The 15,392-nt window shown below is 41.6% G+C and overlaps 1 protein-coding gene across 1 annotated transcript in view; it reads left to right on the top strand.

Moving 5' to 3' along the window:
* Nucleotides 1-10,395, top strand: part of GREB1L (GREB1 like retinoic acid receptor coactivator) — a 167,892-nt gene extending 157,497 nt beyond the window's left edge. Inside the window, exons 24-31 of the mRNA XM_004387917.2 lie at nt 776-937; nt 1,068-1,272; nt 3,512-3,677; nt 4,674-4,901; nt 6,053-6,194; nt 6,981-7,181; nt 8,920-9,058; nt 10,159-10,395. Coding sequence (XP_004387974.1) covers nt 776-937; nt 1,068-1,272; nt 3,512-3,677; nt 4,674-4,901; nt 6,053-6,194; nt 6,981-7,181; nt 8,920-9,058; nt 10,159-10,322 — 1,407 coding nt within the window. The 3' untranslated portion in view covers nt 10,323-10,395. The remainder of the gene's footprint in view (nt 1-775; nt 938-1,067; nt 1,273-3,511; nt 3,678-4,673; nt 4,902-6,052; nt 6,195-6,980; nt 7,182-8,919; nt 9,059-10,158) is intronic.
* The last annotated feature ends 4,997 nt before the right edge of the window (nt 10,396-15,392 follow it).

The following is a 15,392-nucleotide window of genomic DNA, read 5'->3' on the forward strand; positions in this document are numbered from 1 at the left end:
GCCATCTAAGATGCATCAATTGGTCCCAACCACCTGGAGTAAAGGAGAATAAAGAACACCAAAGACACAAGGAAAGGTATTAGCCCAAGAGACAGAAAGGGCCACATAAACCAGAGACTTCAGCCTGAGAGCAGAACTAGATGGTGCCCAGCTGCCACCAATGACCGCCCCAACAAGGAACACAACAGAGAGTCCCGGATGGAGCAGGAGACAGGTGGGGTACAGAACTCAAATTCTACTAAGAAGACCAGACTTAATGGTCTGACTGAGACTGGAGGAACCACTGAAAGCATGGCCCCTGGATTCTCTATCAGCCCAGAACTAAAACAGTTTCTGAGGCCAACTCTTCAGACAGGGATTGGACTGGACTGTGGGACATAGTGATACTCGTGAGGAGTGTGCCTCTTAGCTCAGGTGGATACAAGAGACTAAAAGGGCAGCTTCTGTCCAGAGGTGAGATGGGAAGGCAGGGTTAGGAGCTGGTTGAATGGATATGGGGAATCGGGTGGAAAGGGGGAGTGTGCCGTCATAGTATGGGGAGAGCAATTAGAGTCACATAACAGTGTATGTATAAATTTTTGTTTGGGAAAAATAAAATTTTAAGAAGATGAAATGCTTGCCTCTAGCCCTGTGGATGTTGCTCTCACTGCTATAAGGTCTGGTGGTGTCATGTATAGGTTCACGTCGGTTTGCCTCTTTAGAACGTCAGGGAGTGGCCTGGAAGTCTGGGAAACCATGAGCTGATGTTCCCTTCCTTCCTTCTTTGCAATTGTAGATGTCTGACTCAACCCTACACGCCTTCACGTTCTCCTCTTCTATGCTGGGAGAAGAGGTTCAGCTCTACTTCATCATTCCCAAATCCAAAGAGAGTCATTTTGTCTTCAGCAAGCAGGGCAAACACCTGGAGAGCATGCGGCTGCCCCTAGTTTCAGACAAGGTGGGTGATGGAGTCTGGACACAGGACTGACAGGCATGAGGCCCTGGACCAGGTTCTCTAAGTGTCTTCTAAGGGTTTTAATTTCCCTTTTTGGTCTTTGGTTTTGTTTTTTCCTTTTTTCTTTCAGCAGAATTTGAATGCAGTCAAGAGCCCTATTTTCACTCCTTCCAGTGGTCGCCATGAGCATGGACTCCTAAACCTTTTCCACGCCATGGAGGGCACCAACCATCTTCACCTTCTGGTGGTCAAAGAATATGAGATGCCGCTGTACCGCAAGTACTGGCCCAACCACATCATGCTGGTGCTTCCCGGCATGTTCAATAATGCAGGCGTGGGTAAGGGGGTCCCCCAGGGGTGGGGAGAAGGGCTGAGAAGATAAACTGAGCTCCCTTCCCTGGCACGGAACTTTCAGGGCTCCTCCTCCCTCTGAAAACTATCCTGCCATCCCTGCCCAAGGTCTTTTGCCTCCTCTTTTTTATTTTCCGTCTTATCTGCAGTTTTTCAGTTTTTAATTTCGGAGGACCGTTAGCTAAAGTTACTGGCAGATGTATCGAGCACCCAGTGTAGGTTGCAAATGTTAGTAGGCTGAGCATTCTGATGGCAGGAATGTAACAGGGAGAAGCTAGTCTGAAGGGGGAGGGCAGTCAGGGTTCACTCCCACAGGAGGGGGTGTCATCTCTAATCTTAAAGGCACAGGGCAAGTTCCAGGGGCTGCTATAAAAACCAAAACCAACCCCACTGCCGTAGAGTCAATTTACCTTATAGGACAGAGTAAAACTGCTCTATAGGGTTTCCAAAGAGTGGCCGGTAGATTCGAACTGCCAGCCTTTTTGGCTGGCATCTGAACTCTTAACCACTGCGCCACCAGGGCTCTGGCTGATAAGATGCATCACTACTGCCTATGGCAGTCATGTTAAAGGTGCCTGTAACAAGTCTTTCCTGCTTTCCCCGAGGGGTTTCACGGCAATGGGCTGATTTCTCAAATGGGGCAAATGGTTGCTGAGCATATGCGAGAGCTGTGGGATGGCAATGGAGATGTCTAGAACTACTCAGGGCAGAAACCACTAACTGAAACCAGTGTTTTAGAGCCGTACTGTTCTCGTCACTTGGATTGTAGTTATAAATAATTTTTCCCATCAGCTTCTGTGGGTGTCTAACACAGTGGAGATCTGAGGTGTTGAAAATCAAGAGCTGCTAATTCACACTTCAGAGGGGAAGTAATAACAATAACAACATCCAGCCTAGAGCTGGAGTGGAGAGCAGATGAGACCCAAGTAGAGATGCCTGCGTCTACACTTTCCTTCTCTCCAGGGTCTTACTTTCTTTCTCACTTTCCTTGGCGACCCTATAGGACAGAGTACAACTGCCCCGTGGGGTTTCCAAGGCTGTAAATCTTTACAGAAGCAGACTGCCACATCTTTCTCTTGTACAGCAGCTGATGGTTTTGAACTCCTGACCTTTCAGTTAGCAGCCAAGTGCTTAACCACTGAGCCACCAGGGTTCTTTCTTCTGTGTCTTTATCACCTTTAAGAGGAAATTTCTTCACCTTAGATCTGACCGTATGTCCAGTGCTAGTTTTGCCATCGTTGCAATAATTTAGGGAGAGTAAAGCCAACATATATGCAAATGAGAAACTCTAACAGACATGCTCTGGGGTTTTCCTAAGTCCAGATATTACCCTTCATTTATTGGGACTGTTTTCCTGGCTCCTCCATAGACTCAATAGCTTTTTTCAGCCTCTTCATTTCATTATCCGTTTTGTTTCATTTTAGGGTGGCCCATTCATAAAATTTGGCTAATACCTGATGATGGTCATCTGAATGATTGCTAATACTTGTTGAGTGCTTACTGTGTGCTAGCCACCGCTCTGAGCACTTTAAACAGCCCTGTGAGACAGATGATTATCACCACCTCCAGCCAGATGGGGAAGCCAAGGCACAGGGACATTACTTGCTTTGGCAGCCTGGCTCTAGTCTGTGCTCTTATTATACCGTACTGTCCCTTGCAAAAAGCAGATCTAGGTAAAGCGAGCTGGTTTCTGGAATCTTCTTCAGAGAAGACACTGCTGCCAATTTCCTAAAGTCCAAAGCAGAGGAAGCATCAGTGGAGGCGGCGTACCCACTCTTCTCAGCCCTGTCCACTCCAGATTGTAGGACATGAGAATGGCTGCCTCCAAGACTAAGAGAGCCTCTCGTCACAGCTTTAAGCAACAAGTCAATGCTGTGCTTTTCCTATGTGTAGTATCCTTCGTCCTATGAGGGAAACTGGATTCTTGCAGTACTCCTCCTAGTGTACTTCATGAATCACCTGCATCATCAAAGACATCTCTGGTTTCTGGCCCCTCACCAGACCCACTCAGTTGAACCTCTGGTGTTTGGCTCCAGGAATGTACATTAAACCAGACATCCCCAGTGATCCTTATCCACACTGAAGTTTGAGAGCCACTGCCCTAAGACTTCAGTTGACTCCTGCAGTGTGACTGACTCACTTGCCTGTGAAGAGAATGTGGGCTGTTGGTGGCGCCTGGGCCAAGCCTGGGGCTGGATGTGAAGCTGTGGTCCTGTTGCCTTCCAGGTGCTGCCAGGTTCCTCATCAAGGAGCTGTCCTATCACAACCTGGAACTGGAGCGGAACCGCCTCGAGGAGCTGGGAGTTAAACGCCAGTGTGTCTGGCCTTTCATTGTCGTGATGGATGATTCGTGTGTCCTGTGGAATATTCATAGTGTCCAGGAGCAGTCAAGGTAGTGGGACTTCCAGAGCAGTTCTGGGGGAATATGACTTAATGCTGTAGAGAAGATACTTCTCTGGGCTCCAGCTAAGTACAGCTTTCCAGAGGGTAACGGTTTTCCATGGGACCACCCTCACCAGTGCATTTGCCGGTGCCTTAGAAATTGTTCAGACATTCAGTAGGCCTTTAAATCCCCTGGACCATTTCTGCATCATGGGTTTGGTTAGCGATAAAAATGTTTACCTAAAGACACTCTGGCTTATTTGGAAAGAGCACTGACATCTCAATCAAGAGACCTGGGTTCTAGCTTCTTGCTCTGCTTCTTAACTGAGTGAAAAGGGAAAGTCAGTTCATGTCTGTCTCAGTTCCATCACCTGTAAAATTATAGTTGGGCCAGAATCAGAGGCTCTCGTCCTGGGGCAGTGTTGCCCTCCTAGGAGGTATTTGGGGATGTCACAATGCTACGGGCTGGAGGGAAAGCCCCCGAGGACCAGGGAGTGCCTAACATGGTAAGTCCTACACAATGAAGAATGGCCCCCAAAATGTCAAGAGCACCCCCAACTGAAATACCATGCCAGATGATATCTAGGCCCCTAGTGTGATTCTGTGTCCTCATTTCCAAAGCAGATTTGAAGCCAGTGAAGTTTCAAGTATTCTTTATTACACCACAATTCCCAGAACCAGGGCATATACTTCTGTGCTTCTATCCTCTTTGGTAACTCCAAGTTCATTATTCACTTTGAAACATGGGCTGGATTGCTTGTTCTGCCTTAGGCTGATAAACCTCAGCCCCAAAAGGTACCTTCCGTAAGTTTGCAGTGACAGGCAGCAGTGAAAACTGGGCTTGACATACTTCTCCATTCCAGGCTAGTACAGAGAAATCAGCTTCTTACATCCTTTACGGATACTAGTACTGTACACTGAAAGCAGTAGTGTTGGCCCTTCATAAGTAACCCCTCTTCAATAATATCTATTGACATCTTACATAACCTAACTTTCTCTTCCACAGCCAATCCAGGGAAACTGGAGTTTCCAGTAAGAATGTGTCCTTGAAGAGTGTCTTGCAGCATATTGAAGCCACACCAAAAATCGCCCACTACGCAATACTGGGCATACAGAAGTGGAGCAGCAAGCTGAATTCTCAGAGCCTGAAGACTCCCTTCTCGAGGTGCCACGTGCATGATTTCATTCTACTTAACATAGACTTGACCCAGAATGTGCAGTATGACTTCAACAGGTAAGTTGTGCTTAATGGACACAGATAATTCTGGCATCCACGGATTTTATTATGGCATTGAATTCAGTCATATCTTAGCCTTTGACTGTATTGAGTATCAAAACCAAAAAGGTATGGGTTCCACTTGTTCATATTGTCAAATTGACAGCCTGTTTCAAGAGAGATTAAAGCCTGTGCAGGGAGGTACATTTTCTTTTCTAATGTGAAACAGCCTTGGCATTGTCTCCCACTGTTTCTGCCCATCTCTAGTGTGTGCAATGTTGTTACTATTATGTCTGTGTCTTTAATTGAAAAGCTAAAAACCTCTTTATATGGACAAGGGGCGTGGATCATAAGCCCCAAAGTGTCCCTTTGTCACCCTTCAAACTGACCTAGACCTTTAAGAATAGGGGTTACAAAGCGAAGTGCTTAGAAAACATATTTTAGCCATCTCATTATTCAACAAGAACTAAAACAGACACAACTGTTGAATCAACACAAATCTACGTGTGGGCACATAAACATGTAAGACTAAACCCTTGTTCCACCCTCAGAACTCAAGTCCATTTCTCCAAGTGTGAGTGGACTCAGAGATTTGGATCCTGTAGGGGAAAGCCAGCAGGTGGGATAAGCAGGCTGTCCTGGCCTTGTCTCCTGGATAAATTACATCCATGTTCCTGGAAAATCTGAGAGGGCCAAGGAAGATGCCAGGGACAGTCAAGCCCCTATTAAGCCAGCTCCCAACCTACAGCTATTAGAATAGCAGCTGCTTTCACTTCTGTTTTAAATCTGGCAGGTGCTTTTATCCTTTTGGAAACCTGGATTTTAAAACTGGGAGCACCTCCCTACTTCTGTCCTGTAAGAGTATTTAGGATGTGCAGTTCTATTTCAGTTCTGGAATGCCTTAAACCCTGTGGAATTAAGAATATCTGGGACAAAAATCACTTGACTTCCTCCTTTCTTTAATGGATGTAACTCCCAAATTGGGGGTTTTCCCAGGTCTCTATTATGAGGCCCAACTCAAAGAGGGCAAGGTTGAAGACAAGCTAGTGGAAAATCATTTTCATTTTGGACTGTCTTGTAACATCTGCCACACCGTTCTCTGTGCATAATTATTATGGCTGAGATGTGACAGGCAGTCAAAGAAACCTATTGTTGTGATTATCATTTAGGTACTTCTGTGAAGATGTTGACTTTAACTTGAGAACAAATAGTAGTGGCCTGCTCATCTGCCGTTTTAATAACTTCAGTCTCATGAAGAAACACGTCCAAGTTGGAGGGCAGAGGGACTTTGTCGTAAAACCAAAGATCATGGTAAAGTTTTGCAAGCTTGGTTCTACTGTTGAAAATGAGCACAATGATTTCTTATTAATACCTTTGTTATTAGGTGTTTTAGTTCTTGTTGCATTAAGTGCTTTCCAGTTGACTGGAAAGTGAAGCAAGACAAAGGAGTCATTTCTTACTCTCAGATTTGCAAAGTCTCATTTCCTTCACTGGTTTCTTTACATTTAAGGCTTAACTCCATCAAAGCTTTAGCTTGAAGATGGTAAACTTTGCATCTTTACATTCTCTAAGTGTAATATGTGACAGAAATGTAAATCAAGAAGCTTACTTAGGTTCTTTGCCAGATTTTTTTTTTAAGAATAATGCAGATCAAAATTTGTGAAGAATGAATTCCACTGGCCTACCCCTCTCTCTTTAAACGATATTTAATCATTTACAACTTGTGGACTAGCCAGTGGAGTTTAGAAACTTCCTTCCCTTTTTTTAGTTGTATAGGATAGGATTTAATCCATCTACTCAGCAGCATGGGGAAAGGCTTCCTGTTGGACCTCACAGTGTACTTGCTAAATGCAATCCTTCAAAGAAGCCTACTTTTCCATTTTCTCCTGCTCTTGCTGTGTATAACTTATATTAAATCCTATTTTACTGTGCCCAATAAAATAAATTTCCAGGGCCCAAGAATGGCAAACTCACATTTGAAGCTAGCGTCTGAAACTGTTTTGATGGTTGTTAGGGTGAAGTGCAGCACTGCCTTGCCCATTTCATCCAGTGACAGACACTTAGGTTTTCCAGTGATAATCTCGGCTCTGATTCCAGGTGTCAGAGAGCATAGCAGCCATATTGCCCCTTCAGTACATCTGCGCTCCAGACAGTGAACACACTCTCCTGGCAGCCCCTGCGCAGTTCCTCCTGGAGAAGTTCCTTCAGCATGCCTCATACAAACTCTTCCCCAAAGCCATCCGGAACTTCAAGAGTCCTGTGTTGGCCATTGACTGCTACCTGAACATTGGACCCGAGGTAAGGGGCAGAGGGAGGGGGCTAGTACTGTACCAGCTTCCATCCGTTTCTTTCCCGTTTTAGCTCCTGCTGGAAAGCTTTAACATGGTGACAAAAAGGAGCCTGCTGTGATATACTCACCTATGCAAAGCCTCATGCAAAATGTGATTGCCGTTGCCCCTCAGACGTATTTCACATTTTTTAAAAAATGAGCCAGTGAACACTCCCAGCTTAGCTCAGATGTCTGTTCCTCTGAGAAGCCTACCTTAATGGCCTACCTGTTCTAGCTCCTACCTCCCATAACGTTCATCAAACTGTAACTGTGACGATGTTTCTCCACAAGACTATGAGTTCTTCAAGGGCACACACAATGTCTTATGTTCCAGGCACATAAGAGCTCAATGATGCTGAATGGTGCAGAATGACATGTGAGACCTATAGCTGTCACTTCCCCTATTCTATTTCTCATTCTTTCTCCTCTGCCTCTCTCTCTAGTTCATCAGTTTAGGTTTTTTAAAAAAATTGCCAGTTGCACTGCCAGACTTCTGACTACTGATGGCCCTCAAACTTAAGGGCTTTTGCCACTAAGCTTTCCCTGAGGATTATGAGTTTTATCTTGTTTATAATTCTATTTTATTTTATTCTGTTCAGTGAAGTAATACTACTTTTCTTGTAAAAGATTTTCAAAAATAAAAGGTATAAAGAAGAAAATAAAATTTCTTATAACAAGAACATAACATTTTGGTGTACTACATTTCCTTCCAACTTTTTAACAATGAAATCCAACTATATTCAATTTTGGAACCTGATTTTTAAAATCTAACAGTGTATGCATTTTACATTCTCATTTTTATGTTTCAGTAATCTACACTGTGGGCTCGACCATGAATTGTAGAATTTTAGAGGTAGAAGGAACCTTAAAAAACTATCAGATATAATACATTTTATGGTATATATATGTTACATAGGTGTCTAACCCAGGTCTCTCAAAACCCCAACCCCAGAGTCTAAGGCTTTTGGTATTAGACCATACAATCTCAATACCACTATTAATAGCAGCTAATACTTACTGAATGCTTATATAACTGGTTTACATTAAATTATTTAATTCACAGAACAGTCCTAGGAAACAAGTACTGTTGTTTACAGATGAGGAAACTGAGGTATAGTGAAATGAAGTAAATTGCTCAGTATCATACAGCCACTAAATGGAGGAACCAGTGTTTGAGCATAGGCAGTCTGGCCCATATGCTAACTCTTAAGGCTTTCCGACTATTTCATTCACTTCCTGTAATTTTTGTGAAGTTACCTTCTATATATAGAAACCATTTAGAGCTAAAAATTTACTCATGCACTATTTTAAGCTTCTATCCAGTTGAAAATTTAAGTATATCTAAATGAAAAGCTGATTAAAAATACTTCTTATTGTCATCAATAAGATATTTACTTTATCCTAAGTATGCCTTTTTGTGGAAGGTAGTTTTTTTTTTTTTTTTTTTTTTAAAGACTCTTGGATGAAGTGGCTAATTTTGTTTCTTACTAATTTCTCTCATAAATTATAACCTGGCACACTAAATAAGAAGTACAATGTTTGAATTAACAGCCAACCAATATCATGATGTAACATTGAAGAAAATCATCTCCTTTACCTTACCCTGAAATAGATAAATTAAAAAGGAAGGTACTGGCTCATTCAGCTGAAGTGCAGATGTTATGCTTGCTTGTGAAATGAAAATGCTATTTCTCTTGCTGATTTCAGGTGGCCATATGCTACGTTAGCTCCAGACCCCACTCCAGCAATGTCAGTTGTGAAGGGGTATTTTTCAGTGGACTCCTCTTGTACCTCTGTGACTCTTTCGTAGGTGCTGACCTTCTTAAGAAATTTAAATTTCTAAAAGGTAAATTAACTTTAGACTCTAACTTGTGAATGTTCTTGGTTCCCACTGGACAAATATGGATGTGAAAGATATCACAAAGTATTTTTAACACTAATTTTTGCCAGTAAATTCAATACCTTTCTTTTAAACCAAGGCCACTGATATCTTCAACTGAAAAAAAAAGGATCCAGTCATTGTTATCCTAAGACTGTAAATGCAGAGGAATAGCCAGATTCGTGACCATATTAAATAGGCTTTTGCCGCTAGTAAGAACAGAATGATGTAATGCAAGAATAGAAGTAATGCTTCTCATATATTCTAGTTTGAATAAAAATCAAGTTAATAAGTCTACCTATACATTCTATAGTAATTTGAATATAACAACATACTGCCTGAGTCAGAAATCAACTACAACACATTTGTAAAACTGACAAACCTTTAGTTATGATTATGGTGTAAATGATGAAGCTGCTTCAACAGGTATGCACACAGAGTTAGATTTCCCTAAGAACAAACTGCAGATTAAGTATCACAAATCATCTTCACAAGATGACCTTCAAGGTCAGTGAAAAAAACAAGGTTCAGATTGTTGTACACAGCATGCTACCATTTTTATGAGAAGAGGGGAAACAGTGTATTTACTTCTATGTGTATAAAGCACCTCTGGTGCAGTGGTTCTCAACCAGGGGGCAATTTTGCCATGTCTGGACACATTTTTGGTTGACAAAACTGAGAGGGTGCTACTAGCATCTAGTGAGTAGAAGCCAGGGATGCTGCTAACATCCTACAAGGCACAGGACAGCCCCCCAAAACAAAGTATTATCCAGTCCACTAGTGCCGAGGTTCAGAAACCCTGGCCTAGAGGGACACACAAGAAACATAACGTTGGCTGCCATGGGGAGCAGCACTGCAGCTGGGAGATTTTTCATTTTACACTTTCAACTTCTGAATTTGTAATACTACTTACTCGAAATAAGTAATAAAACTAACAATTTTGATAGATTATTTACCTATGTGTTGGTTCGCGTGTGTTGGTGTAGGTGATAAAATCTGAGAGCAGTGGTGAGGTTCTTTACAATTTCACTGTCAGCCTAAGATACCTTTCTGACTTTTTTCTAAAGGTGCTACCCTGTGCGTCATCTGCCAAGACAGAAGCTCCTTACGCCAAACGATTGTCCGCTTAGAGCTAGAAGACGTGTGGCAGTTCCGCCTCCGGGACGAGTTTCAAACTGCTAACAGCAGTGATGACAAGCCTCTCTACTTTCTTACTGGACGACATGTATGAGCTTTTTCAAAGAAACAGAAATAGCAAAGGGGTGCCTAGGTGGGGTGGGGCAGAAACAATTATTTGGGATTTTTTTTTTTCTTTAAAGTACAATCACTGTGGAGCAAAGTGCAACATATTTGTCTATTCTCCAAAGACCCTCCCAATCTGCCCCAGGTCTTTGGGGCATCACTCTCCTTCAGTTCCAATTGCAGGATCTTGAATTCAGGTAAACTCCAGCCCAGGCAGTTTGCAATTACTGAGGACATGGTCTGCCTGTAGGATCCTGAGGAGGTAGACTTTGGAGAATTAAGATGGCGTTTGCGTTGTTTTTTCTGCTACACTGTTGGGGGGAAAACTGACTTTCAGCATTAGCTAGCCTGAATGTGTTACATGAGACTCACACCGCTGGTGTGGAATTAATCGAAGATTAACGTTTGAGGCTTGAATCCTCAGTTTCTCTTCAGATCTGTACTTTGGTACAGTATTACTCAGGGGTCTGAAATGATAGAATGTAGAAGATATTTGTATTTAAAAAAAGAAGTAGCTTTGTCTTTCTCTGTGCAGTGTTAGTTTAAGATTTATAATCTTAAATGTATTGAAACTTTTGGCAAAATTTCCACAGGAGTTAAAAGTTTACTATTTAAACTGAACAAACAGATCAGTAAATGCAGAGCAGACATTATGTCTGTGTATGCAGCTTCTCCTAGTTTAATACCTTTGCTTTTTCCATTCTCTTAAAATGTTGCCAATTTTGGCACGCTATGTCTACGAGAATACGGAACAGAACCTGATTACGAAGTAGTTGAGCCAACTAAGAACTGTCCACAGTTAACCCCGCACTAACTAGCAAACCAGAATGTCAGGTCAAGGTTTTGTGTGGAGTGGAACTACTGTTTCCGCTCAAGGAGTCAAGCAAAGCCTCCTTTAAAAGATACACTGAGTATCAGCTGCCTTATACTAAAAGCAACACAGAAATTACTGAAATGGGAACCAAGAAATAGGGCCATAAAAAGGAGAGAGCTGTTTTACTTAATCCTACTAGTGATTCTTTTGTGATGAGTACGGAAATTCCATTAAAAGCCTTTTTAACTCATTAAAATTGTTCTTAGCTGCTACTTAATCAGCCTCCAACTCACAGCAACCCTATGCACAACGGAACTAAACACTGCCCAATCCTGTGCCATCCCCGTGATCCGTTGCAGACTGGACTGTTGTAATCCATAGGGTTTTCACTGGCTGATGTTCAGAAGTAGATTGCCAGGCCATTCTTCCTAGTCTGGAAGTTACACTGAAACCTGGTCAGCAGCATAGCAACATGCAAGCCTCCACCGACAGATGGGCATGAGGTGTGTTGGCTGGAAACTTAACCTGGGTCTCCTGCAAGAATTCTACCACTGAACCACCAGTGTTAACAGAGGGGCTGTTTGTTCAGTGGCGTCCCCGACTGGTGCATAGTTAACACATTTGGCTGCTAACTGAAAAGCTGGCGGTACGAGTCCACCCAGAGGTGCCTCGAAAGAAAGCCTTCATGATCTACTTCCGAAAAAGCAGCCATCGAAAACTGCATGGAGCGCAGTTCTACTCTTGACACACCCGGGGTAGCTATGAACTGGAACTGGCAGCTGGGTTTTATTTGTCCAGTGGAGTCCCTGGGTGGTGCAAACGTTTACCGTACTTGGCTGCTAACTGAGGTTATAGGTTCGAGTCTACCTAGAGCAGCCTCAGAAGAAAAAGCCTGGCAATCCAAAAAATCAGCCATTGAAAACCCTGTGGAGCACAATTCTACTCTGACACACATGGGGTTGACACAAGTAAGAATCAGCAACTGGTAATTTGTCCAATATCAACAGTGGGAAACACATGCCTGCAGATTTCTCACTGTAGTATATTTTAATCAAAATAATCAAAAATAGATTTTTTAAATTTTCTATAACAAATCAAGTCTACTGGACGTTTAGTTCTCATCATTCAACAATCCTTTGGGATTTTTCTCATTAGCCCCACTTTATCCCCTCTGAAAAAGGTCATTTTTACTTGAATCTGTGTCTTGTTCATGACCTGAAACTACTGAGAAGGGCCTACTAAGCCTGCATTTACTTTGAACAAATAGTGTTAACTAACCAGCTTTATTATCTTGTGATAACAAGGAGTTTACAGCTAGAGAAAAGATGGAATGTACCAGACTGATAATGGCTTGCAGATCTCTTGGTTTTAGTATAGCTCATTATGATGCTTTAAATGTATTTTGAAATGAACAATTCCTTTTAACCCCATTTATAACTGTCCTTCAAAGAAGACCTGCCTTATGTATGCTTTAAAAATACTCCTTAATTTTAGTACAGCAGAATTTTTGGCAAAGAGGTACGTTTTGAAGCAGGTTGGTTTAGATATGAATGTATTTCAATTGTTCCTGTTTTGTTGGAAGGGCCTAACGCAGACCATATCAAGTAATCCACTGTTTGTGCAATATTCCAATACCTTTTACTATGTAGGGCAAATAAAATACTTGAAATAATTCTAAAACAGTTTTACCTGGGGCAGATGGCCTCTCAGGGTTTTTTCTGGCTTTATGACTTCATAGTCTAAAGAATATTTTTAAAGTAGTTACTTTAGATGCAGGTACTCCATATTAGTTAGGGCTGCACTCTGAAAATCCAAATGATTATGATCTCTTAAGTACTATTTAACTCTGTGGAAGAGAAATGCCAGAATAAAGGCCAAAATCAGACCATCACCCCCGTGATGGAGAAACTCAAATTGGCCTGCCTGTTCTCAAATTCTATCTTACTAAGGCTTGGATCGTTAAAATCACTTTATCAGCATAATTCTTTAGAGAATGTTAGATCCTTCTCCTTTAAGGATAAAATTGCACAAGTACAGGACACCATGATTTGTTGATATATATCTTGGTGTGTTCAGCTTTAAGCCTTGCCATCCCTTAGAACATTGATGTGGTATGAATGTATTAAATAGGCCAGCGTAATAATTTACCTATAGACCTGTTGAATCTTGGCATGTATGACAGTTCACACAGGTTAATACTGAATGTAAACTAACATTAGAATGAGAATTATTGTATTCAATTTTTTTGGCTGTAATTTATGCAATTGCTTTTTGTGATTTTTAGAAAACAGGGCACCTGTGTTACTTTGTTACTGTAAAATTTTCTTAACCAAAGTCTGGTGAATTTCACTAGTCAGTCTACCTCACATTTCGTTTATGATTTTAAATTGTCTTAAAAGTTGTGTCTACAGTATGTTATTGTCGTTTCATTTAATTTGGTGAATGTATTAAAATCCTCTCCCCTCCCGCTCCCCGCCCCCACCCCACAAAAGTACATTTTCTTTAACTTCCTGGTGTGGGAAAAAAATGGAATGAGCTCCCTGACTCTGTCCACATATCAAGGCTGCATTACATCGAAGGGTACGATCAACTCTAAGAGTCTACTATTCTGGCATAACAGTCCAAGAAAGTGCTAAATAAATATTTGTTGAATGAAAATCTGTAGCTTATACAAAGGAAATACATACATACCTAAAGTATTAGAGAGCATGCCCATTTTCAGATTTCCACATAACTATGGACGACAGACACAGAAATGATTATTAAAGAGATATTAGAAATATAGTACATCCCCAGTTTTTTACAGATGGCAACTAAACTTACTCACTTTGGTGCCTTTGTCAAGAAACAGAACTCCGGGTTGCCAGAATTGTGTAGTATGATACAAGGTGTTAATTTCCAATTTACTTCTAAACTCTACCAGTTTTACCAATTTTTGTGTAGAAACTGTCTCAGAAAAATGTCTTTCAGTTCTATTCTGTAGAGTGATAACAGAAACTGACATAGATCCCATGAAAACATGCTTCTAGGGCAGAAGTTGTGGCCTTTACCTCAGGAGGGGGAGTAAATAGTTGTACGTATGATGACAGATTCAGGGGAAAGAAGACACTGCCAGTGTTCCTCTGTACATTGCAAAGCAGCTGTCTTGGAAAGACTAATAATAGCTGTGAAAATATGACTACTGTCCCTTCCTATCCAAGTACCTAGATCTGAACAACATCCAGGGAACCAACATTCCTCCAGTCTCTCTTTAGTCATGGACACCGGCCCTGCAGCTTCCACTGGGTCCAGAAGAACACTGAAATCATGGCTTCACTGAGACACTCATCACTGAAGACAATTTTAGAAAAGGCCTCTGAGGCCAATGAAAAAGCCATTCACACAATAAATTGATTGTCCTCTTAACTGTCAAGTACTCGGCATTTACTTCAGTGACTCTGACAACAGATGGAAAGAAAAAGCAACAGCAGAAAGTGGTTTTCGACCACCTCTCCATTCCATAAATAGTCCAATGTATTTTATTTTTATTGAGGATGGGGAGGGATAGGTAGGGGCTGTTATAAGACAGAACTTTCCTTTTTTCTGTCAGAAGGCTCAGGAGCCATGCAAATGAGTAGATGTGTGTCTGTAGTCATCACCCCAGGAATCAACTCAGCAGTCTTAATCCTTGGTGGAATATGGCTGGGTTCCTATCCAGAGGGTCAGCAGTCATAGCAAATAAGCAAGAACGATTAAAATATCACTGCACGTCTGCTATAGTAACTGTCCTTAACAACCGTCATGCTTTTAGTAGATACACCAAGTTCATGCTTGCATATTATGAACTTGCAAAATAAAATATTTTTACAACTGTCGCAAAATAAACTAAAACCACTGTGTGTCCATGCAGACAGGACCATCTATGTTTTAATTTATCACTGAACTCATTGAACTCCCCCCCCAAAAAATCTCACGGTTCCTGTCTATACTTGTGGTCCCTATAATGTTTATATACTAAACATTTTTTAAATGAACTAACAACTATTTGAGGACAGCTGACAAAAAATTTATAGGCACAGTTTATATAATCAGCAATTATATAAACAACCTCTGAGCCATGAGTATATACTCACTGTGTCTACTGCTACCTCTGCCACTCCACAGAAACTCAGCTGGAATCTCTTCAGTCTTCAATTGTGGTATGACAGTGTTCAGCATTCTTTTTTTCTTAAAATTTCTTCCTTTGGTTTCTACCACTCTCTTCTG

Source organism: Trichechus manatus, unplaced genomic scaffold (genome assembly GCF_000243295.1).
Source record: "Trichechus manatus latirostris isolate Lorelei unplaced genomic scaffold, TriManLat1.0 scaffold00199, whole genome shotgun sequence".
Taxonomy (NCBI): domain Eukaryota; kingdom Metazoa; phylum Chordata; class Mammalia; order Sirenia; family Trichechidae; genus Trichechus; species Trichechus manatus.